Here is a 24,920-nt window from a genome sequence, read left to right on the forward strand (position 1 = left end):
GCATTTCTGTGGGCACCGAGGGAGTGCGCTAAATCATTGGCGCATCCTTCCGCGGCGGTGAAGCAAAATGACATCGAGCTGCATCCTTGTCCTGATGACTTCAAGACAAAAAGCAATCAGGTGCTGAATGGACACCGAATACCTGCCGAACACGCTCATGCTTGCCAAAGTTTTCCCTTCACCGGGTTTTCCTATCATCACGTGACCCTGACGGCGCCTCTCCCCCTTTCGAATTATAGGTCGATAGAGGCATAAAACATGTCAATAAAATCCCTATGCTTAGTATTGCAGCCCCGGTGGCAATTCGAGATCCATGAGCCGCGGCGCATCCGTAAGATCTTTTTTCCATCCCGAACCGCAGCGTTAGTCATGAGTGATTGCTGCCCATGAACCAAGGACACCCTCACCGACTCAGGATACGCGTTGCCAATCGTCCTTGCTCTCGAAGCATTCCTTGGCCTCTGGTCGATTCGTCAGATCATTCACCCTCCCGGCGCCTCCCGATCCACATCACTTCCGCGCCACTGCTTTCGTGAATGTGTCCAAAACAGTGCATGCGTAGTCTCGCTCTGCCCAAGGCCTGGCGTAGATCCTTACATCCCACGCTTCCTCTCGGATACTCGTCAAGAATACCCTTCGGCGGCCCATGAGTCATCGTGTTGTCACCGTTTGGGAAAGATGGGATGATAGGCTTCGAATTCGATTTGACACCATCGGCTACCTGATAGGCTTCGTTGAATCAATCATTAAGGCGTTCGTACGCAAAAGCCCAGTCATAGAATGCTAGCGGGCACAGAGACGCGTAGACTCAGAACATAGCTCTGTTCTTTAACGTATGGGTGTGCGTCCCCTCTTCCAGATAGGTAATGCAAGCTTCCGCAGCTGGCAGTCCTGCCATAGTTTGAGTCGCGTGGAAGTGATCTTCCGGCCTTTCGTTTTTCATCTCCGTCTAGGTGAGTGTTCCAGTAGCGCTTGTCGAAGTCCAGATCATGGTTTCCAAAAAGGGAAATTTCAGCTCAGCATTGACGGTACCGAGCATTTCCCGAGCCGTCTTATTGGAGAGTGAGCCACCGCACTGTGGTAGGCCGCCATACTGGAGCAAGACATCGACCTTGGTTACAGGTAGATGGAACCGCAGAGGACGTGCGGTGTCATTTTCAGATTGGAAATTGTGCGTATCCGATATGACAAGGGACCGCGTCCGGACTGTAGCTGATACTCCGCCCAGGCATGACTCACGATACCAAGCAGATCCGTAGAATACTCGATGATCTCTCGAGGATCAGCAGGATGAGTAGGTTGATGATATCTCAGGAAGAGGGCGATGAGAGTGATGAATGTTGAAGTGCGAACTCGGCCGTAAAACAAAGTCATTGAGAGAATGGGAGATTGCACGCAAGGAAGGTCTAAACACTGTTATGAGAAGGCTCCAAACCGAGAGAGATACCTCGGAGAGATTCGAGGGTTTTGAGAGAGGGAGGTGGTCCGCCACGGGAACTGACTTCCGCCACCCGTCGCCGCATGCATATTCCAACGACGTGAAGTCATGTCGGCAGCCTGAAGGAGGATGTAGCGGTCAAGGTGATGCCCCTTTTTTAACGTCATGGCCCAGTATGTATCAAGGTAGCCTGCAGCTTTCCCATTCTGCGTGTTCCTTATTCACTACTATCGAGCCGCGTTGTCTCTAACTTCGGCGCCCAACGACGGCCTTCTCCCCTTCGATATCCTCTCGTAGAATGCCAGGAATGACGGAAGCAGTGTTGGTGTATCTAGGACCAGTCATTCCTCTCCCGAGTCTAACACTATTACCACACATTTCCATTCCTAGGAGCATTCCAAGTATTTAACCTTCGATCTTTTTAGTGCTAGGTGCCATCCCAATTCCATACTGCAGACAGCTCTTTCGTTTCGCTTTCCCCTCGCTCTTTCGCTTTTCCGATCGCTGGGTAGCCACGTCCAGCTCGGACTCCATCGAAGCTGCATGGGGAAGGCTCGCATGCCATCATGAATGAGAACGTGGCCTTGCGGTCTCTCAACGGCCGAAGAATGTAGGATACTACCGGTGTTGGAGTATTCTCCCAGCCTTGTTGTAGGGCTGGCAAACTCCTGCATAATAAAGGTAGGCTTCGTAGCCATCCTTCATGTTTAATACAGTCACTTGCAATCTCATAGGATAACAGAGGGTCATGAGGAGCGATGAAAATGATAGAAAGCTACTTGAATACCACTGTTAAGGACCTTAGCCTTACAAAAGTAGGCTCTCCTCTGCACTTTAGAAAAATGGGGCAAGACTCCAGCTTACACAACCGTTGTCTTCGTAAACGGTGAAAGCACTATTATCTTTTCAAGCCACCGTGAAATATATACAGAAGAACAGGCAATGCAGTCGAAACTAACACTGGCCCTGGAACCTTATGATGGAACACTTGGGCCTCCGCTGCATCTTTATCCCGATCAATTGGCGAGAAGGAGAAGTGTGACTGCCGTACAGTATCATTCTCTTTATATGAAAATCTCTTACGACATCCAAAGCTACCCTCCAGATTCTGACGATAGATACATCCTCTAAGAACTCACAATCTCTCGGAACCTATTCCACCGCGCTGGTGAGAGCTTCATATCTCTCATCGGCCTCACTACCGGATGGCACAGTATGAAAAACACCCACAGTTCCTCTACTCGGACCAATCTGCGCAACCCCACCAAGATAGCCCTTCGCTTCAGTGATACATTCGTTCGCAATCAAAGCTGCAACATGGGCAACGAGGATGATAGGAATGGCATCCGTCCTCAACGGCTGATTGTTGAAGAAAGCGATGACGCACTGTCCTCCTTGCCATCGGAGATTTTTGCCGCCTGGTCCTAATTCGAAACGGCGTGGGAAAAAGGCGTCATCTCTGATGAGGATCTTCTGAACGGCCTCGTAGTAAGCAGCCAAGGTGATGGGTTGGCGGGGTGGGGGCTCGGTAAGGCATGTGATTGTAAGTGCGGACACGTTGAGGGGTGCGGATGGGTTAGGCTCGAGCCTCAGCGTTGTGTTGCCGCTTGTGGCGGGCAGAGTATCGTCTTCGGGGGCGTTGGTCCACAGGCCAGACGACTGCTTTGGAAACGCAACAGCGAATGTCGTGCGCGCGGTGTAGAAGAGGTACGCGAGAGAGAGTACAATTGCACGCATGATGAAAATACTTCAAGGAGTGGTACCTAACGACACGAGCGTGGACTGAATTTTCCAGACCAGGACAAAGGTGCGGCGGTACATATATACCCGAAACCGCATGATTTGCGTTTTGCGCTTCGAGATTGTTCAGTTGCCAATCATCAGCATTGGCAGGCCTTCTTTCTGGATTCTGCCGACGGGGTAGTGCTGGTGGTGCCGCAAATCGTGTTGTAGGCGCTTCAATCAGTGCAATGCTTGCGGTTGTTTATGGTCGGAAAACGTCAAGGCAAATCACGCGATTGACTGGCCATCTGAACCTCAAGAAACCTTCGATATCGTGTCAAAGAGGCTGCAGCGGGTCTTTGTCAATGGAACATTAGCAGATCCGACTCTGGGTGCCACCGAAAAGCAAACCGAAGCCTCAGCAAGAAATCTCCAGGATGGCACTATTTTCGATCAACGGAACGCTCTGCATTTAAGAGATATATAGTTGTAAGTAGCCCTGACTTGCAGCGACAGCCCAGTCTACTGAAATTACCAAGATTCCCGCGTCTTTCCGAAGTACTTACCACAAATGACTCCCCAATCTGCACTGATACCATCTCGTACAGGCACTCGAGGATACCCGCTGACTTCAATAAATTGGAACCGAATCTGGCAATTTATGCACATTCTAGCAGTACAAGAACACACGCTATCAGAAGGGGCCCATGTGTCTCGCCCTTTTCGGGTACACAACTTCTGATTTGGAGGTACACTGAGTACAAACGGGGTGGGCTGCGTAGAATGCGGTCTCGGTAGTAATACGAGACAAGAGGATTTTGTAAGCTTGACATCGTGATCACCAGGAGCAACGCCTCTATCCCCCAACGCATTATCTATCACCGTCTCTTCCTCTGCCACTCTGCTGATCACAAAGTCTCCAGCTGCAACAACAAAGCGTAGAGGATGCTCTAATCCATGATGCGACCAACGCACGAAAACCTACCGATTTAGGTCAAGTTTCAGCGCGGTTGATAAAAGGGGATCTCCACCGTTTGCAAGGAGCTTCTACTATTAGGGCTTCTCGGTGCGACAAATTCAAGTCAAATACGGTTCACTTCCCGGCAAGTTTATTAGAACGAGCAGGAGCCATTGCTGTGGTCTTTCCCAATTCACCAGGACGCAAACTGGTCGACGTTCGAATTTCTGAGTTCCTGCGAGCCGGTAGCGTTATAGTCGATCTCGCAATTTGCCTCGCCAAAGCCTTGCCTACAGTCAACAGCTTGACGGGGCGTTGGATTCCATAAATGTTCTTGTTCGCGTCGTTGGTGAAGTAGCCCGGGGAGATGGAAGTATCGAGCTTCAGGCCATGGTGGTGGAAGTTGATCTGCAAGCTCAAGGATTTTGGCTAGGGCGATATTGGCGATCATGAGTCCGCACTCGTCGTCAGGGGTGATGTCTAACCATTCCGAGTCCACGGGGCAATATATTGTAGTCATAGCCGTACTTGCCAAGGCGCCGAGCCACGGAGGTGCGTCGAGCAAGGACATTTCGTTGGTTTAAGACATGATGAGAGATGGTTTGGAAGATAGCGACTATACCCCCCTCGACGAGCTAGAAAAACCATCGACGCGGTTTTGAACTGGAGATTAGCATAGCTAAAGCGCAAAAGCAAATCCAAGGGAGTGAACGAGGATGTGAAAAGTGTTCTCATAGTGGAACGTAGTTAAGGGAAATGCGGGCAAATCAAAGTATGTGGCTCAGAGGCTCTGGAGTTTATTTACCACTGTCTGAAAGCGGACGTTGGCTAGTCGACGAGGCGCAGACTTCAACATAATACACAGCTCATTAGAAAGACTTGTGAAGACAAGGGCGAAGATAAAGGAGGGGACAATATTGGTGTTCAGTCATGAGTGAGTCAGACTCAGAGGATGTGTTCTGTAATTTGAGCAATGGAGGGTCAAGCAGGCCCAGTCGGAGCCAAATTTCAAATTTGGATGATCCGTCCCTTATCCATCAACATCATTCAAACTTGGCTATATCAATCAAATTACACAGGTGTCTTCTATTCATAGAGCCAGCCTTGTTTGTGTTGCACTATTGCGGGTTGCAGTATGCAGTATCCAGTGAGCTTTAGTACCGCTGCCCTGCAGAATTAATTGCCCGTCCGCGCCGATCCAAATTTCGGTCCCGGAGCTACCTAGACGGCCCCAAAGTGCCCTAGAAGGCTATAACATAGCGGCATCAGCGGAACCGCGGCGCCGGCGGTTTCCGGGTGCGATAGCCGATAAGTAAATCTATTACGCAGAGCCTCTTTCGCCCCCATTACTCTCTACGCCGGCTGGCAACGAGATCCACCTGTACGTGGTGCCGGCTACGAACCCTCTGACAAAGATTCCTATACCTTCGGGAGTCTGCTCTATACCTATTTAATAGCTGCTACGCGTTGATTAGGTCTCGACTCGTTAGCTATAATAGGCGTAAACTTATAGTCTAGCACGTCAGAGAAGCTAAGAGATCTTAAGGGAGCGTATATTTATATATAGGTGTACGATCGAATTCTTCGATTACGATAATAATTAACTACGTATAAGCGAAAATCGGATAATAAGACGCGTCAGATCGAGGGTTAACGCGTCCCCCTTGAAGAATTCGATATTATCGATATAACGGCGAGCCCCACCCCTCTCGATTGAATAATATCTCCCTCCTCGCTGATCGATAACTCTTCCCTAAATATTATAAGTATCCGACTTCGGCCATAGACGAGTCGGCTCGTTTATGAGAATTATATCGAGGTTTTCTATAGGAAAGAGACTAGATAAGAGAGCTAAATCTAATATGCTTGAAAAATACCCCTTTAATAGCGGAGTCAGCGAGTAATAAGTAATAGTCGTATATCTCTTAGCCAGCTATCGACGTGCGAATAGGCCTCGATTAGGTCTTATATCCCTACGGGAATCGAAGCGAGCTCTCGACTTCGGTTTAACAAATATCACTATTCTCTCTTTTACTTGACGATATATAATGGAATACTGGGTGTCTGAGGGTATATAGAACAGAGAGGCTAAAGCTCGGCCCGGAGAAACGAGGAAAAAGCTTTAAAGTATATTGCAGAGTATAATGATATCTAATTGCAATGGAGGCTTTGAAATTCCCAACATAATATTCGGTCCCGGAGTTCTACGGAGACGGCCCCAAAGTGCCCTAAATAAGGCTATCAACATAGCCGGCATCAGCGGGTAAAACCGCGGCGCCGGCGGTTTCCGGGTGCGATAGCCGATAAGTAAATCCGATTACGCAGAGCCTCTTTCGCCCCCATTACTCTCTACGCCAAACTCTGACCACCGCCTTTCTCTGTCTACATGAGAACGCTGGTCGAAAAGAGCTGCATTTCGCTGGCCTTGCAAGGCACACGTCTAGTATTAATGAACGCGTCTTGCTTCTTCGACAGCGCTGACTCAGATAGTCCGATGATGCAATGCTACATGGACAACAAAACACAGCCTTTCTGCCTAGACCAACGATTGGACGATTGCTCCTTTGGCCGTGCTGACTCTGAAAATCCCACGATGCAATGCTACATGGACAAGAAACACAGCCTTTCGGCCTTGATCAATTATTGAAAGGGGGAAGCGACCAGCGAATCGCGGCGCTCTGCCACCCTACCGCTCTACTCCAACCTCAAGGATGGAGGGTTTGCGAGGCCACGTATTTCTTCCTACTAAGACTGACCTATCTGGCGGGTCAACAAGAATCAAGGGGCTGCGAGATTTCCGAGTAAGCACGCCTTACCGCCCGGAGATGATTCGCCATACAAGTGGGATTGCTACAATATGAGGACCCGGAAAGCGCGCTTACTAAGATTTTAGAAGCCGAGTAATTCCCTTCCACATGTCAAATACGTTGTCTCCAGCTTCGTCTTTCATGATTGGTCGTTTTAAGCTTTGCCCGCACAGAAGACGAGAGATCTCCACAAGGCTGTCTTGCGGAAGACCGCACAATATTCCTTCTCTGCGAGTGTAACACATTCCTGATGACGAAATCTTTCATTTGTGCACTGTTAATTGGTTCATGCGGAGACATGAAACATCCTCTCACACCTCCTAGTCTGATGGCATAGCCTTCACGGCAAGCTTCGATCCAGTCTTCTTCGCACTGCTTCCGAGGGTCCTGAATACTGGATCTATCCTCAGCTCGAATCTATTCCAAGACACATCTGCCAGCATCGTTGACTTCAGTCTCGGATTGACCTGAAGCTATGGCGTCCTAGACTTCATATCTAGAATTTGATCGCGCACTTTCAAGGTCGCCAGATGCTGTTCTACATTTTCGGCCTCGTCTTCATTGCGCTGGTGGCGCCCTCGATCGCTTCGTCTGTCACGGACAGCTCGTTCAAATTTCCGCGCCAGGAGCAGAGCTTGGAGCTTGTCAGGCGGTTTTTCCATGGCTGTGAGTCTGCCTTAGTAACGACGCGGACCAGGCACTGAACCAGGACAGCTTTCGTTATCGGCAAAACCCTATACATTGATGGCGGCGAGGCGACCCGGTCGATAGATGGCGTGATCGAGCGCGCTATCGGTATATTCTGTTGCTTTCCATCTATGGAATGCGTAGGGGACTGTCGCTAATAGCGAACGTCCAATAGTGAATTCGACGTTAGCGCTCGACCTATCCTCGTCCTTCTCAACATCATCAAAGAATAACGGCGTTCAAATACAGGACATCAATAAGGGCTCGTGCCCCAATTTCAACTACATCCGCTTCTGGACCAACGTAGCCGCCAACACCGTGTACGCGTATGGCGGTGAGTTCAGCTACCTAAACCCCTGGGTGGGTAGCACTACGGTTCCCCTCGAGTCACTTTGGTCTTTCACTCCGAGTAGCGACGGTGGGACCTGGCAGGCCCTGGACCAGTCGAGCTCTGTGTTCAGCAGTATAACCCGTCCCACTCAAGGTTCCGTCGCCTCTGGAGATATCGGTGGCTTCAACCTTGGCGGATATGCTGGCAACCGCGGAAGTCAGAAGACGAACATTGACAGTTTTATTCCCATCCCTGGCTTGCAGTTCTACAACTTCACATCTCAAGAATGGTCCAATAACAGTGCGACAGCGTACTCGCCAGACGGGACCGCGGAATTCAGCGGTACCGCCTACGTGCCCACATGGGGTACTGCTGGTTTACTCGTGGCGTTCGGAGGGCAGATATCACCCAATATCTCTCAATTCGTAGACGGTGCGGCTTATCTCCCCATGTCTAACATATCACTTTTCGACCCATCGACTCAAGTGTGGTACTACCAAGAGGCCACCGGAGACGTCCCTAGTCAGCGTGATAGGTTCTGCGTCGTCGGAGTCAATGGTGGCGACAACTCTACTTACGGTATAAGACTCTAGCTATATTCCATTCAATCAAACGTTAATCATCATTTTCTCTTACCTAGAAATCTTTCTATACGGCGGCCAAGTGGGCAGCAACATTTACGACAACTCATCGGCCTCTCAAAGTATTAACGCAGGCCTTGACGAGGTCTACGTCCTCTCTCTACCCTCGTTCGTCTGGTTCAAAGCCAACTATACATCTTCGGACCCACGAATGTTTCATACATGTAACATCGTCGGTAATCGGCAAATGTTGAGTATTGGTGGTCTGAACCCAAGTGCTGCCAGTTGGTCAGCCGCGATAAATGATACTGACTTATTCTGGGAGGGTGTGAAGGTATTTGACTTGACGGCATTGCAGTGGACCAACCATTATAACGTTACTGCTGCGCCGTATCTTGCTCCCAGTCCTGTTGCCGCCCATTACGCTGCTGGCGTGAGGTATCCGTCAACATGGAGTAGCAAGAATCTTGAAAGTCTATTCTTGAATCCTACATCAAACACCTCTACGCCAGTCGAACCTTCTGCGTCGGCCTCGCCACAGCTCGAGACGCCGAAGAAAAGGAACCGCACAGCGGCAGGTGTCGGAGGCGCAGTAGGTGGAGTTGCAGCATTAGCATTCCTGGGCCTCTCCGTCTACCTTCTCGCCCGCAAGCGAGCGAATGAAAACAGGCGAGAACGAGGAGAGAGCAAGCTGCGACCGACATACAAAGACGGTGAGCCAGGTTCCATCAAGAATGCATCCGAAGCGGGGCTAGGGACTCCTCATGAGGTGGACTCGGGGCAAGCACTTCCTCATGAGGTGGACTCGGGGCAGGCACTTCCTCATGAGGCGGACTCGAGGCATGTTAATGAGTTGTCAGTCGGATGAAGGTTGTCCGTAGCGACGTGCGCGAGATGTGAGCTGGATACTGGGTGTCATGATCGACATATAGTTGTGCTGAAGGTAATGCAGCTTGGAGCACATTGTAATGGGGCAGTGGAAACATGCTGCAGTGCCGAGAGCTTGGTCCGGTGTTTGCGGTTCCTGGGGATCTGCTTTGGTTGCGATTAGAGGCATGATGTGCTGGCGAAACGGGCGTAGAAGAAAGATACACAGCGGATGCCAAATCAATACATGGCATACATTCTACACTTCAAACAAGAGGCCCGATATCATGGCTCACCAGTTCCTGTGCTACATTTCTGACGGTATGAGCCAACTTCAAGCTTATATCGTCGCCCTCACACCAATAGTAAACGTCTGCCATTCTATCCACCTGCGTGCTTCGCTCATGAAATACGCAACAACATACGCTGCGTCCTGTGGGTCACCGAGTCGCTTCATAAGCTCATGCCGCCAAAGCTTTATCGGACTACTCATCGCACATATCCTCACCCAGGCAGAGGTACTCCGCAGGCAGCGTTTTCCAGTTCAAGAAATGAGTTCCGCTGTGATCGATCGCTCTTAGTAGTAAAAGGCCACGGTCTACATCATCCGTCGTCGAGGGACACAAACGCCAGCTAACGCCCGGAGCGTCAGAGTACCAAACAAGCTCCAGAACCAAGCTCCTCAACTGTAAATGATAGAGCACAATCAACCGAACCCCTTCTTACGTTTACCCATAGTAGCTCTTTGCCCCACCAGGGATCGACTCAACTTGCCTAACTTCGCCCGCATGCCTGTGAAGGTCCCTGTATGAGACCACTATATCAGTACCGGCAAAACGAGACCTTCTTCGGCGCATGGCGGGAGCGATTTGTTTGGAAATGGTATGAAGGATTGATTTATTAGGTAGCTAGAGTGCTGAGTGGGCTCTTACCCTATTTGACATGGTGCTTTATTCGATTCAACTGGACGCTCCCGTGCGCGCTCGAGTGCGGCACACCTTGGATGCTAGGGACAGCGGAGAAATGCGGATTCCCACGGCCGGACGCGCTAGAAGCTAAGCTACGATTGGTCATTCACCGGGACGATTTTCGTCAACTGAAACAGGCCACGTGGCATGAATCAAGAGACGGGTGGGAACGCGATAGTGGTCACGGTAGCAGATGCAATAATGCAAATCGTCATGCCATGTCCCCTCATACCGGATGACTACGCTCGCTTGTACCGTATCTGGCTTGTGCAAGCCAAAGATGACCCATGGTACGATAAGATGCAACAAGGCCAAGCCCCCGAATGGTTCCTGCGCCGCAAGGCTATCCTCTTCACTGACGTGGAGGCGAAGGATGTGGTGGTTTCGACGGGCCCGGCGAGGAATGGAGTGCCGGGGTGGCGGTTTCGGGAGGGTGTCAAGGTGCATGGACCTTCAGACGAATTCCAGCATGGGTCTGAGGATCTTAGCAAAGAGAGAGAGGAGAAATCGGTGCAGGCAGACGCGGATGTGGAAGGGATTGCTGAGGGGCTGTCCTTGTCGTCGCTGGAGTGACGGGCTGCAGATGAAACGTGGAGATGTGACACTGGAGATAATGACAATGATGACTCTACTGACGATAATGACGTTAAGAATACTGAGTATAGCACAGCGATTACGTGAAAAGATCATGCAAGATCCTGTTTTGCCAGGCCCAAAAAAGTGTGTGGAAATGGGGCCACGTTCAAGACAAGGTTGGTGCTTGCAAGACGATGTCTGCCCCCGCGAAGATTGCTCTTGACCGGTCAACAGCTTGGAGAATCAATTGCTATCCGAAGTCTTTTGCAACAAAAGGTCTACCATTCATGACTTCTCGATGAACGCCGGCTGAAACCCACCTTTGTGGACCAATGGGAAGGGACCCAAATTACATGGTCGACGCGCGGTATCCGCTCGCTCAGGAATTGCCAAGCTGCAAATTGTCTCGCATCACCAACTACCATCTGGCACAACGATCATAAGCTCAAGACTTCAACCCACCGTACCGCTTGAACGTGACCATTACAAAGAAAGCCGAGTCGGCGGTCGAGACCGAGACTTGCAGCAAACGCTCCATTCAAGTGGGATCGGAAACGTTGCTACGATTGATTATCGGACTCACCTCGTTATGATAACGGCGACGAGGCGATGTGCAATCGTGGATAGACACTACAAGCACTACGCGGTACGGCCAGTCGGAAGGCGTTAACGTATGCTGCGGTCTGGGCGATGTTGGTGAAGCAGGAAAGGATTAGATAGTCAACAAGTCTTCCGAGAGCGAATGACACAGACAGGACTCATACCACCGTATTGCTCACTGCAAATCATCGACCACACATCGAGTTATATCCTTGCATCTGTGACCCGACAATTCTCTTCCCGTGTAGCTCATACATTCACGCCGTCACTTCCTCATGTCCGCGAACGACCGTTGTAGAAGGTTGGACCTCTTCAGTGATGGATGTCCACACTCCTCATCTCCTGCTCGTTCCGAAAGACCCGGCTGATTCTCCTCTTATCTTATGACGCGGTCTATTAAATCCATCTCTTGCTTGCTACAGATTGAGCAGCGAGTTTTAGGGTGGCGGGCGGGGGAAGGGGAAGGCTCGCGCGTTCCAGACCGCATGCGGTTGAGGAGCTATTATGAATTATATCAGCAAGGCAGCATCTGCAGCGCCGTTTCATATGCTTTATTCCTCGGCGCCACAAGTCTGGAGAGGAAAGGTAACAGGTTTCCCTCATCTCCGTTGCAGATTTACCAAATCGAAAGCCTTGGCAACGGCGGCCATAATTTACGCTCGCGCAACTTTGCTCTCATCCGGCGAGTCGGGTCTCTTTCTCTGCTCTTCACTACAAATGGTGTCAGATATGTGCTATTCTTCTTATCTACCTCTTAGCATATACTCGTGATTCGTACAGAGCATGTACCCGTATTACGTACAGCGATAATTTACACTTCGACCAGAGTAGCTATGAAGAGCTTCTATCATCCCGCAGAGAGATCTCATTCCTCACGTGTATCGCCCCACGCGGAATAGCACCCAACTCTCTCGACCCAGCATATCCTTCTCATCTGATCGCCCGATTGGGTTACATTTCTGAACGCCCCCACTTCGTCGGCCTTCCCACAGCTCCCACTCTTCTCCGTGCTCCCGATCAGAAGACGATGAGACCTCGGCCAGCCGCGCAAAGGGTCCGCCATCTTTCCTAGTCGGCACCGTGTTTGTTCTCCGATGCGGGTGGTCACTACCCACGGTGCCAGCCGTGCCGGCTGTATGCCTGGGGCTCTTGCTAAGACTGCTCACGCTACCAAAGGTGACACCAATGAGCTTGAGCACTGGTCGAAGCATGGGAAGGCAAGCGGAGATGACGGCGACGTTGGGTTCGACGGCAGACCAGACAGCTGCATCGGCATAGTTCCACGTGATGTCCACTTGTGTCAACTTCATCAAGAGGGTTAATCTATAGATACTCGTCGCTGTTACACTAGAATCTGGAGTTAGCTCCGCTAATTTCGACGATGCGTACCAGCGACCTCAGACTTACAAGCTACCAAGCAAGAAGACTCCGCTCAATGCGGCCTTCTGCTCGATTGGAAGGCGCAACCTCCATATCAAAGGTAAAGGCAATATTAAAAGCACCAAGTCGGTGATGATGTTAGGAATGGCTTGACCTTGGAAGAATATCTGAACGTCTAGGCAGTGGCCCGTGACAGGCTTCCGATTCCAAAAGTAATGGATAGGCGCGCACTCAAAGATCACGATAAATTGGCAGGTTATCCACCATAAGAGTGTAATGGCTCCCATTACATACAGCGCTCTCTGGAACCAGATCTGCGTTGGCATCTTAGCGGTATGCTCGGTGAAGATGCGCGCATAGAAGAGGAGAATCGAGAATTTGACCATAGCGATCGCCGGAGCATAGAAGTTTTCGAAGATGTAAAGGATGTAGTACCACTTCTCCGCCGCGTCAGGACGAGCCACTGCCTCGTGCTTGCCAAAGTCGAAGTGGGTCGCTGTATAAGTAATCATCAGCCATTTCGTACCCGACTTTCTCAGGAGCTCAGACTCGACCAACCTATGAGATTCAAAATCGGCAACATCCAAGCCAGCGGCATCGCAACCATAATGGCATAATCATCGTACCAAAGCCCAGCTCTTGGCAACCTCCTCGACAGCAACCGGAGCGCGACAGCTGTTGCGCTCAAGAGTATGAGTGTGATATCTGCCGCCAACAGAGTTCCGGTCTTGCTGGCATGGACATCTTCCGCCATTGCTGGGAAAATGTACTGAAGTTTGCAGAAACGAGAAACCGAAGCTCCCAATGCAAAGCTGAAGATGACGATGGCGCCTTTTGCGCAAAGTATCAGCGCAATGAAGATGCTACTTTCTGACTTGCATGATGCCTGCTACATGGAGGCTAGGATGGGCCTCGGTAGGACTAATGCACTGCATGGCGAATATCGTTTGGCTGCAACTAGGTAGCAGCGCAAGCGAGGACTTGGCCGAAGGATCGTAGGATCGTGGGCTGAAGCCATCAGGCCGAATGTCGAGACCTGACTAGAGTTGCTCCAATTAGAGATTTCTTCGGCAAGAATAGGGCACGGTCTCCCCTCAGGTATGATCATTGACTTCAACCCGGGAGTGTGCATGATGTTGGCAACCATTGCGTCTTTATTTCCCGGTCAGGTCGCTTTTGGTATCCGTGATCGTTTTTTCACACAAAGTGACTGGTTTCTTGACATTCGAATTTAGAGACTGTTCGCTAACCTGCCGGTGTCAGATAAGCTGTGCCATCTAAGTGCGAATCCCGGGAGTTAGAGTTCGACGTGGCATGCAAATGCCTTGGATTTAAAAGCATCCTCGGCATCGCACCCTGCAGGGTACGGGGGGGTGGCTCCACTAGATCGCTGGAACCAGCCTAATTCTGCGCCGGACTGCTGCGATTTCGCGCCGTCATCCGTCCCCTTCCAACTTGATTGCCTTACTGTTACCCTGGTCTAGTAGCGGTTCAGCTGAGCTTATCTTGATAAGGTAGTCACGGCCACTGAGTAGTCACCAGCGTGTGGACCATGCCAGTGGCCTGTGCTGGCAATACAAGCCGCATGAGCCAGGAGATAATCTATTGACAACAAAACTCCGCACCACCTCGTGAGTTGTGACCCACGAGATGTCAGGACGAGAGCCAGGAGTACGACAGCCGACTTGAGAAGGGCCTGCACTCATATGTATCTTGGACGAGCTGCAATGTCCGGCGGAGGTCTATTGCGGTATGGAAGACGACGGTGCATGAAAGAAGCGTCTGATTTGACTGGATAATGCCGTTTTGGATTGGCATGGTTGGCCTAGGAAATGCTGATCCTGTCTCTCTTGGCATTATGTGCATACCCGAGTGAGGTACACGATGCTTCTTTTTCGCGGTGCAGAAAGACTTCGAAAAGGAACCCGGAGCTGGGAGCGCATTTGAAAGCACCGCTTCCTGTTTTTCCCTGAGACACTTTTTGTGACTAGACGTACGCCCGCCTGGATTGGGCTTCACGTGTGAACTAGGGGCGAGTCTTGTGCTCAACTCGGGGCACTCCTCCGAGTGTTACCTTGCTACCTGCAGAGTGCGCTCCTCGTATTATTTTAATTTATATAAATGTATGTTATATATAAATTTATGTATTATATTTTAATAATTATTAATTATTAGTGATTTTTATAGTTATTATATATTTTTAGTTATTTAGTTATTTATGTTAATGTAATTAATTTTTATTTTTATTAATATTATATATTTTATTTATATTTTGATATATTTAATAATTAGTTATAAGTTTATAATAATTATTTATTAGGTAGTTTATTTTATTATATTTAATTAGTATAATATATTAGATAAGATAATATTAAAATAGTTATATTAATAATTATTTATTAGAATTATTAAGTTAACTTATATAATTATTTTTTAAGTCTTAATATAGTAGTGTTATTATAGATTAATTAGTAATAAATTTTATTAGTATTATTAAATATTATAAATTAAGACTTGCTCTATAAGTTAATTGACTATTATATTATTTATTTTTAAAAGATATTGTTAATATAAAAGAATTTTATAAGTTATTATAAATGCTAATTATATAAATGTGTTATTAAGTATTTTAATTTAGTTTCTTATAGAACTCGAAACTTTTTAATATTTCGTATAATTATATCTAAATCTATAAGCTATTAATAATAAGATTATTAAATTTAATAAATTACTATAGCGTAATAAGAGACTTATTATTATTATTTAAGATAAAATATTATATATCGCTATTATAACGGTAGATAAGGTAAAATAGTAGTTGTAAATATTATAAAATGCATTGAAATTAATGGAAATTATCTATATAAGTGTCAATATAAATTTAGATATCGCCGTTAAATATTAGACTAGTTTTTATTAAACTAAAAGTTTATATCGATAAGAAAAAGAAGAAGGCTTATTATACTTAATTTTAATAATATAAAAGACTTATATAGGTAAGCGATTAAAAGACGCTCTTTAACGCTTTACTCTGGAGAATAAGTATCTTAATATTAATATGTTTTAAAGAATTAAATTTAATATATATTATATAAATCTTAGCCTTAATAATTTTAATATCTCGATATAGTCGATAATAAGAAAGTTATTAACTTAATAATTATCGATTTAATTTAAGTATAACTTAATAATAGCTAATCCGTCGACTTATATTCATATAATAATAACTCTACTACTCGCTATTCCTTTATAATTATTTAATATTTATTATCTATAAAAAGATCTATTTTTTATTGCGTATCGAAGATAATTAAATTTAATTCTGACCGCGTATTATTAGTGATTACTTTTTAAGATAAGTATATAAGTATTACTTACTTAACGTTTTATATATACTTAATATAGACGTTAATTTTTTTATGATAAACTCTTAATATAATATCGTAATCGTTTTTATAAACTAGCTACGCTTATTAAGATAATCTAAGCTTAAATACTGTAATCGAGTTTATTTTTAACCTCTGAATAGTTTAATAGTATCTTAGTATATATAGTATTTTTAAACTCTATTTATTAATCTAGTATACTTATATAGACTATTTATTAGTAAATTAATAAGTCTTATAGATAATATAGTTTTATAAGAATATGCATAGTATATTAAGTACTGTATTATAGAGGTTAAAATATTCCTATATATCCACTAGCCCGGATATAATCAAGCGAATTTTTATAGCGATCTTATAGGTTTTCTACTAATTTTAATAACTATAAATACTTTTAATATTTAAAATAATTTACCTTTATTTTAAAGTCTATATATTGTATAAGAGTGAGATCCTCGCTAATTTTAGATTTAAGATTTATCTTAAGTTATATAACTATAAAATCTCTTATATTCGCCTCGATAATAGAGATAAATATATATCTAAGTCTTTCTTAATTATCTCGCTCTATCGAGTATTAAATAGAAATCTATTATCTCTAACAACTGATAAACGATATAATCAGTATTTTAGATAAATCTATTATATAAGATATATTATTCTATTAGCTTTAATCTTAATAAATCTTTTAATCTAAAATTATTACTATCGCTAACTATCTAACGTATAATCGCTAATATTAAAACTATTATAACCTTTTAGGCCTTATTAATAAAAGCTTATCTTTTCACTTACTATAATCGATTCTATCGCTTACGCGATAAACGAATTTAAAGTATTTTTTTTATTTATTTATTTTTTTCATATTTTTTTTATTTATTAATTTTTTTTTTTTTATCTTATTTTTTATTATTAGTCCTTTTTATATAATAAATATTTTATATTATGTTAAATTATAAAAAAATCTCCTTCGGGGCCTGTGCTGTACACAATCACTCCTGAGCTCTTTCCGTGCGCTGAGTCAGACCTTCATGGATCATCATCCTTACACCCCACCACGCCTTGTGTTCATACTGTGACCATGTGATTTGAAAGTACCAGTGGAGTCTCCTACTCCAACTTGTCACGCCTGCATACGGCCACCGTATCATATCTCTCAATGAGATTCGCGAGAAACCCCTCATCGTTGCTTTTCTTCGCGGCCAAAGACTGCAAGTATCGAAGGTGAGTTTCGCAACCTCACCCATGGTGTTTTAGCCAACACAATCAACCGTATAGCATGGTGGATTCAGAAGAAGCTTGGGAAGAATGAAGAATTCGAAACGCTAGCTTATGTTGGACCGCCCGACCTGAGGTATATAGCGTTGACGATAGCTGCCCAAAGACTGGCTACAAAGCAAGCGGACCGAAGAACATTTCTCGGTCGCTGGCTGACTTTCTTATAGGCGTTCTTGCCATCCCTTCCAACTAGTGTTCGAAGCAAATCTGCATTTGCTGGAAGAGTCAGAATGCACAATCTTCTTGACGGTCGAAGCAAGATGTCCCCGGTCACGCTAGATGAGCAGGAAACGCTGCTTGAGAACATCTGGGCGGCCTTCGAGCGTGGGCTAACGAAGACTGTTGATGAAATTGATGACGGCTTGTTGTTTTTCTACGGAGGAGTACTGCTACTTATAGTTGTTGCCAAGCACAATAGGGCTGAGATGCTGAACCCAACAACTGTCCTGCCCACAATAAAATCGCGAAACATTTTGTCCTCTTCACTTCTCTGGAGAAACCTATGTTACGCGCATGCAAGGGAACAACACAACGAATGAACACAGTTGATATGTACAAGGAAGAACTCTCTACTTTATACGCACAACAGAGTGGTCTAAAACCACCAACAGAGAATATGCTTCGTCTCAACCGAGAGGAGTCTTTGATTCGCACTCTTCAGCCGATCGTAGAAGAGGAGCTTCATGCGGGCCACGTTTTGAACGGAGATGACCTTTTGCCTTAGGGATAGACTTCTTAAAAGTAACGGACCTTGTCCGCCACATCAATTCTTCTCTAGGGAGAGTCGGCAGAAACGACCTTCGGATCCTGCCGCGGACGATATGCTCCAATTCAACAATCAACCAATTAATTGGCACTCACCATTAAGAAAATGGCTGACAAGGCCCCAAATCTACCTCACGAAGTAGCCGACAGCAAAGAAAGGATGAAACGATGCTAGAGCACTACACCGGAGATCTTCCCCTCACCTATCATATATCCCTCACTTCTCCACCCGATGCCCCGAAGACGGTCATTTCAACAGGCTCAACCGGCTCAATGGGGTCCCACCTCCTCACCAACGTCCTCGCCAATCCTCCCATCGCACATGTATACGGCTTTACTCGCATCCACACTACTCCGCCTTTGGATCGCCAACATACCCTCCACGAGACTAACGGCTTACCAGCGCGCTTCTCACCCGAACGCGTCACGTTTCTCAAGACCGACCTATCACAGCCCTACTTCGGGCTCCCTCGACCTACATACAAAAAGCTACTAATATCAGTGACACATATCCTCCACAACGCCTGGGAAGTCAACTTCAACCTCTCCATCCAGTCTGTCCAGTATCTGCACATACACGCAGTGCGTCGATTCATCAACTTCAGCTCTCAGTCGAAGTATGGGGCATTCATCTTCTTCATCTCAACGATCAGCACAGCAAGAAACTATCCCTTCTCCCATACGGGTCCAATGCCGAAGTCCATCACCGACGAATACTCCCTACCGCAAGCCATGGGATACGCAGAGTCGAAACACGTCGCTGAGAGAATGCTCGATGAGGCGGCCAGGGTCAGTGGTATGAGGAGCGTGGTTTGCAGTGTTGGGCTAGTTGCTGGACCGAAGTGGGGCAAAGGTGTTTGGCAGACAGGGGGGTGGGTTTCCGAGCTTGATCAAGATTGGTGTGTACTTGGGATGTTCGCCGAGGGAATTGGGCCTATGGAGAGGGTGGACTGGATACCGATTGATGTATTAGTGGGCTGTGTTGGGGAATCGTTCTTCGGTTCGGACAAAGATGGAGGAGTCTCGTATCCTAAACGTCCTGACACGGAAACAAATACCATGCCAATCGCAGATGAGACCATTATTCGGCAAGGAGCCCATGACCCGGAAAGAGAATGAGCATACAAGCCATCTAAGCAAAGACACCACTACCAACCTAGACAGCAAACCGACTGAGATCACCATCGAAGCCATGACAACCACGTTCACTGAGACAGCCGACGTACCTGCCGCTTCGGCAAAGTTCTACCACCTAGTCAACCCCTCACCGACAACATACGCCGCCCTCCTTCCATTCATCCTCTTCTCCCTTCCATCAGACCTCCAAGCCAAACTCGTCTCTGTCAACGAGTGGGTTGCCAAACTTCAGTCCTCTGATCCAACCCCCGAATTGAACCCGGCAATCAAACTCCCGGACTTCTTCCAGGGATTGTTCGAGATGCAGAAAGCGGGACGAAAGATGGTGGTGCTGGATACTGAAGAGACGCGTAGGAGTAGTCGACTTTTGAGGATTGATTCTTGGGAAGGTGAAAGGGGAGTGGATGGATGCGTGGAAAGAGGGGTGGGGCTTCAATAAAGGGCACGCCTGAAGTTAAGGTAGTCGCAAGTATCTCAACCCTCACGGCCTCGCATCCAGTACGGTTTCGAGGATCGCTTCCCTTACACAATACCCCCAACTCGATCCGTTGATACCCTATTCCCACGTTGATATAGATGCCTCGAAAAGTAGAGCGGTATTGAAAGAAGCGTACACAGCTTTCCGTATGCAATTATCTTGCCAGTCCATCTACAGTGAATGCGGCAGCCAATGCGAGAGACACACGATTTGCCCGTGGTGCTCACTGCTTTGGATTAGACTCGACTTGATCATGAAGATACGAGGGCTGTTTGATCCGGTCTCAGTTGCTGCAAACACATTGTGACTTTCAGTATTGCTATGTCTCAGCATTTCAAGGTGCCGCCGTATTATGCGCATGATGAGAACGGGGTATGCCGATCAGCGCTAGACATGAACGGAGAATGAGCCCTTGAGCGTGGCATTATAGGCTACAGTTGCAATGAGTGGAGTCAACTTGGCAGAGGGCTCGCGGGTGTGACAGGCAGGGGATGCGAAGCCGATCTGTGGGGTACAGCGAATAGTCGCTTTCCAGACTTGCTGCACCGGAAATACGGCTCATGCGCCAATTGCTTGTCTAATCGAGAGACTTGCATAGTGCTACTGTACAGTGGCTGCAGCCCTCACGGCCCGGAGATGTACTATGATAAGCCATTTGAGGATTCCACACCATAGCAAGTGGAAAGCACTAAGGTAGCCGAGATCTTGAGGCCAAAACAAGCCACGATGGAGAAAGTAGTACGAACGTTTGATCGAGGTGCTGATATCTATCTTTGTTTAGCATTTCAACGGAAAAAGATGACCTTGGCCAGGGTTCCACGATCTGAGCTTTCCCGGTAGTTGTTAGGTTAATAGCATATTTGAAGTCCCCCGACTCAGATTGTCGACGTGCAGGATCATGGCGCTTCCAGGAGGAGTATAAAACGGGTGAGGACAGGGGATCGCCAACACCAGAATCAGGATCTACAGGCCCGGGAGGTCTGACTAAGGTTATTTCCGCGGGAATGCGACCCCACACAGCATCGAAAATGGACGCCTGCATGGTCTTGCTGCATATTGCTGCGGCTAACCCGGTCCAGCAAGGGATGATTTACAACATGTCGGCATGCTGGAGCCTGGACATCTAGACCTGAGCTGCCTGGCCAGTTCGCACCGACTGACTTGAGCCGAAGAACAACATCCAATGTTACCGACTGCATCATCGCCTCAAGGGCAGCCAAATTACAATGCTTCGTCCTTGCGCAGCGGCATTCGGTCCCTTATCATCTTCTCAGAATACGACCATTCCCAGCTTCATCTCGAGATCTTACTCAAAAGTTCCAAGCCCAGCCCCGAACGCTGAACGTGAGATCTCTGCGACCAAGCGTTGGCTCGCAGCTCAAGAGCATACGCGGGAGACAGTCCCTAGAAACCTGATGAGCGTAAAATACAGCCCTAGCTCTAATGGGAAATACAAGGGGTAAGTACAATATTCCTGCCGCGAGTGCTGTCGAGGAGCTCAAAAGCTTAGCGCCCATACAAAAGCCACGTTGCATGTTCCTCTCCACGCACTGTTAAAAGAAATTTCTCCAGAAATGATCGAAGCTGTCAAGAACTTCAATTCGTATGTTTGGCGCACAGAGGTTCTCGAGATATCGTCGGACAAAGGCAGGAGACAAACAGCCAATCTGAACAGCTGTTATCAAAAGCTTGATGGCTCGCTAATGCAAGTCGCGAATGATGTTGTTGCGAAAGAGGCCAGAAACCACGAGGCCGCCGTTAGTCGAAAGGATCGGTAAGTCTTCACTTCACACCGTGTGTAGTTACACTATGCTTGCTTCCATCGATTTTGCTGACCAAATTTGCCATTAGGACTCCGGGTGTTTCGGAAAGTGAATGGCGCCAAATGAGCGATAGTCAACAAAAGAGTTACTTACAACGAAGAGCAAAAGATCAGCAAAAAGCCAAGAAGGCAGCAGCGGCAGCAGCGTCTGAGGAACGACTACGAAAGCAGAAGCTAGAGAGGGAACGGTCGCGTGCTCAACATTCGTCTCGTCGCTGAGTCCTGTAGTGTCCGCGACGTAATCAGGGCTGACGGCAATTTGGAACTGATTCATAGAGGGATGTCGGCTTTGTGGCTCTTGGAAATTGTTGAACGAAAATCTTTCTGGATATTAAGTTCTTGAGTAGACCCACACGTTTATCTCCTGCCAAAAAGAATGCTATTGCATCGATTGAGTCCATCCGTTATGTTGTTCTCCCATCCACACCCTCGTTTCCTTCTTGTCAAGCGGAAAAATACTTTTTGTGAACGAGCGGGGCATCACTAAAAATCGTCAGACAGAGGCTAGGATGGACTATATTGAGCTGCTCTCACGCCGACGAGGAGCAATGATCGGCTTGTACGGGAGCGCAAGGCGCTTCTGGCTCTTGCTATTCTTTACGACCATTTCTTGCGGCGGACCATGACTCATACTTGTTTCATCGTAAAACTACTTCCTACAACAATACATGTCTTCGCCCTCAATGCCCCAAGTTTTTCACCTCAACACGCCCTCGTAACCTAGAAAACGCACATCCTCGATCCAGGAATTCCCGCCTTGTCTAAGTCTCCGCGTCCCCAAATAGTTGGCGCCGCCACGCTACAAGTTCGTCCGTCGTGGAGGGGTCCAGGTCCAGGCTTAGTGGACGAAGGCGGTGGCGAGAAGAAAGGTGAATGTCGGCGCCGGAGCCGGAGAAGCGGTGAGGGAGGCGACGGAGCCGGAGCCGGAGAGGGGGGCGACGGGGCGGGGGAGCAGGCAGCGGAGGACACGGCGGGGGGGCCAAGGAGGGCTGTTTGATGGCGCAAGACCCTCTTGTACCACGGCCGATATGGCCCCTTGTTTAAACGATTTTCAATTTCTAGTAGCCGGGCACGACAATCCTCACGCCGCCAGAGGGCCAATTTCTTATCGCTGGCCATTGCAATTTTAAATCGCCAATCTAGGCTCTCTTGGATACTGTCCAGGGTGGACATAGGAGCGGGACGGCCGAAAACGAAGCGCAAGACTCGGCTGATGAGGGCATGCCCAGCCACAAGCACTGCAAGTGTTGCCATTATCATGGCAATTAGGCCCCAGATCCCTCCCAAAGCATAGTGCCATGGTGTATCGTCTGCAACTGCAGCTACGAGCACGCATGTAGGTCAGCATTTTATCATCCATCCAGTGCAATGGTCTTACACCAAGGCATTACTCCCACAAACAGCACGATAACACACGTGACAAACATTTCGATGTTCTTGGTGTTAATCGTCAGTATGATCTCTTAGTCTGTTTGTTGATTATGTACTCTCGATCGGAACTTTCTACGTAGACCAGACTGGCAGGCTGACGCTGTTGCCAGATCAATCACCTGCTTTGTGACTTCCAAACAGCCGAAACATTGTCTTGCCCCGTTACGGCCAACCATTCTTCTGCTCTTGCTACCTTATATACAGGACTCAATAATGATAACCATTGACAAAGAGAAACGAGCACTTTGTTCCTCGACCGACGCGAAGAAACCAAAATCAGACTTCTAGATAAGGAAAGAGAAGTTGAAGCGCTTTTTGTAAGAACAAGGGAAAGGACGATCCAGTCAAATGACAACGGAGAAGATCAAGAAGGTGAAGAGCCCAGATCGAAAGAGTATTAAAGCAGAGGCGACCAACTGAAAGACTTGTGATGAAGAGTTGAAGGTGGTTGAAAGCCTGAATAATCGAGCTCAGCAGAATAAACCATTCGACCACGTTGACCTTTACCTCCTTCATGCGTAGTCTAGTTCGCGCTTTTTTCGTTGAGGTAGGAACGAGTTCGACAAACGGAGAAGGATGTTTATCTCGTAGAGGTTCAGGCTTGCTGGACAAGAAGAAGCTGTTGAGGCAAAGGCAGGTGTCAAAAGTCGAGAATCTCTGTACTCTATATGCAGCTAAGCATATCGACAAGAATGGCATACCTATAGCCTTTGCCTAATGATAGCAATTACAAAGCATCGTGCCGATACTTCGACATTGTCTAACACAAGGTAGGGATTCAAACCACAAACTCTTCGCTCAAAACGAACTAACGTATATATAGTTCAGAAGTATTTAATTCGTAATAGGTTTGATTTATTGGCGCTGGTAAATGGTGTTGCGTTTTCATTTTCTTTATCAACTGGTGGCCGGTTGGGATTTTCCCCTTGGTGCTTGATCCTCTGAGATTCTCGGACACAAAGTCAGCAAGCAAACTTGCTCAATCAGAGCTTCACCCTATTCTATCGAGTACTTGGCATGAAGATTTCACAGTTCTATCTCCGTGAAGAGACATACGTCTCACCTTCAATGTCGCAAAGATTCAAGCGATAATGAGCTTTGCATTACAGTGAGCGTACCTCGTCTATCAGCTTTGATAATGGACACAGTTCAGCGCCGTTACCGTCAACATGACAATCCTTCGACATTTGCCGAGACCGTCTCTTATGCTTCTTCATCAACGTTAGTCGAACCAACAACGAGCGCATCAGCACCAAAGTCGCTATCGGATCCAGAGAAGTGCTACCGATCTCTAAGTCAACTATCGACGTGTATTCTGTCTACCATTACTGTGCATCTTGACGTTGTCTCCAGAGTATGCCTTCGGAGCGTTAATCGCCACTTTCGCAGGGTTATAGAGGTCGACCGCGCGGACCTTAACATCTGCGCACGATACGTCCTTGCTCGCCGCCTCCGCAAGGATGGCATCTCCCAGAGCAGTCTATCAACAACATGTGCCCTATGTAAGACATCGCAGGGTAGAAAGCGCTATAGCGCCGACCAAGTTCGTTATCTTGATGATCCACAAAACAAGCCTGCCGAATGGTTTGTGCGCTCGCTCGCTCGGATTCCTTGGATACGTCGGTATACCACCCTCGATTTGGACCTGAATAAAAGATACTTATACCGACTGAACGATTTGTCAAGGCCAAAGTGCTATGCCCATTTA

The 24,920-nt window shown here is 47.3% G+C and overlaps 9 protein-coding genes across 9 annotated transcripts; 5 read left to right on the forward strand and 4 right to left on the reverse strand.

Moving 5' to 3' along the window:
* Positions 1-2,590: 2,590 nt before the first annotated feature.
* HO173_005469 (uncharacterized protein) lies at positions 2,591-3,175 on the reverse strand (the record flags this gene model as incomplete). Its single annotated transcript, XM_037307386.1, has 1 exon — positions 2,591-3,175. One exon carries the CDS (start codon positions 3,173-3,175, stop codon positions 2,591-2,593), a length of 585 nt encoding a protein of 194 aa, XP_037165724.1.
* Positions 3,176-4,311: 1,136 nt separating this feature from the next.
* On the reverse strand, positions 4,312-4,689 carry HO173_005470 (uncharacterized protein; the record flags this gene model as incomplete). The annotated part of the gene is made up of 1 exon (XM_037307387.1): positions 4,312-4,689. The coding sequence occupies one exon, from the start codon at positions 4,687-4,689 to the stop codon at positions 4,312-4,314; it is 378 nt and encodes a 125-aa protein (XP_037165725.1).
* Positions 4,690-7,455: 2,766 nt separating this feature from the next.
* Positions 7,456-9,972, forward strand: HO173_005471 (uncharacterized protein; the record flags this gene model as incomplete). Its single annotated transcript, XM_037307388.1, has 5 exons — positions 7,456-7,591; positions 7,640-7,720; positions 7,788-8,522; positions 8,584-9,379; positions 9,477-9,972. The coding sequence occupies 5 exons, from the start codon at positions 7,456-7,458 to the stop codon at positions 9,970-9,972; spliced, it is 2,244 nt and encodes a 747-aa protein (XP_037165726.1).
* Positions 9,973-10,506: 534 nt separating this feature from the next.
* Positions 10,507-10,932, forward strand: HO173_005472 (uncharacterized protein; the record flags this gene model as incomplete). The annotated part of the gene is made up of 1 exon (XM_037307389.1): positions 10,507-10,932. One exon carries the CDS (start codon positions 10,507-10,509, stop codon positions 10,930-10,932), a length of 426 nt encoding a protein of 141 aa, XP_037165727.1.
* A 1,475-nt stretch (positions 10,933-12,407) lies between these two features.
* On the reverse strand, positions 12,408-13,427 carry HO173_005473 (uncharacterized protein; the record flags this gene model as incomplete). The annotated part of the gene is made up of 2 exons (XM_037307390.1): positions 12,408-12,882; positions 12,943-13,427. The coding sequence occupies 2 exons, from the start codon at positions 13,425-13,427 to the stop codon at positions 12,408-12,410; spliced, it is 960 nt and encodes a 319-aa protein (XP_037165728.1).
* Positions 13,428-13,450: 23 nt separating this feature from the next.
* Positions 13,451-14,047, reverse strand: HO173_005474 (uncharacterized protein; the record flags this gene model as incomplete). The annotated part of the gene is made up of 2 exons (XM_037307391.1): positions 13,451-13,746; positions 13,846-14,047. 2 exons carry the CDS (start codon positions 14,045-14,047, stop codon positions 13,451-13,453), a joined length of 498 nt encoding a protein of 165 aa, XP_037165729.1.
* A 3,762-nt stretch (positions 14,048-17,809) lies between these two features.
* On the forward strand, positions 17,810-18,118 carry HO173_005475 (uncharacterized protein; the record flags this gene model as incomplete). Its single annotated transcript, XM_037307392.1, has 1 exon — positions 17,810-18,118. One exon carries the CDS (start codon positions 17,810-17,812, stop codon positions 18,116-18,118), a length of 309 nt encoding a protein of 102 aa, XP_037165730.1.
* A 394-nt stretch (positions 18,119-18,512) lies between these two features.
* On the forward strand, positions 18,513-19,920 carry HO173_005476 (uncharacterized protein; the record flags this gene model as incomplete). The annotated part of the gene is made up of 2 exons (XM_037307393.1): positions 18,513-19,316; positions 19,417-19,920. 2 exons carry the CDS (start codon positions 18,513-18,515, stop codon positions 19,918-19,920), a joined length of 1,308 nt encoding a protein of 435 aa, XP_037165731.1.
* A 1,265-nt stretch (positions 19,921-21,185) lies between these two features.
* Positions 21,186-22,000, forward strand: HO173_005477 (uncharacterized protein; the record flags this gene model as incomplete). The annotated part of the gene is made up of 3 exons (XM_037307394.1): positions 21,186-21,418; positions 21,470-21,733; positions 21,811-22,000. The coding sequence occupies 3 exons, from the start codon at positions 21,186-21,188 to the stop codon at positions 21,998-22,000; spliced, it is 687 nt and encodes a 228-aa protein (XP_037165732.1).
* Between the last annotated feature and the right edge of the window lie 2,920 nt (positions 22,001-24,920).

Source organism: Letharia columbiana (assembly GCF_014066305.1).
Source record: "Letharia columbiana isolate WasteWater2 chromosome Unknown Sc0000015_s0, whole genome shotgun sequence".
NCBI lineage: Eukaryota > Fungi > Ascomycota > Lecanoromycetes > Lecanorales > Parmeliaceae > Letharia > Letharia columbiana.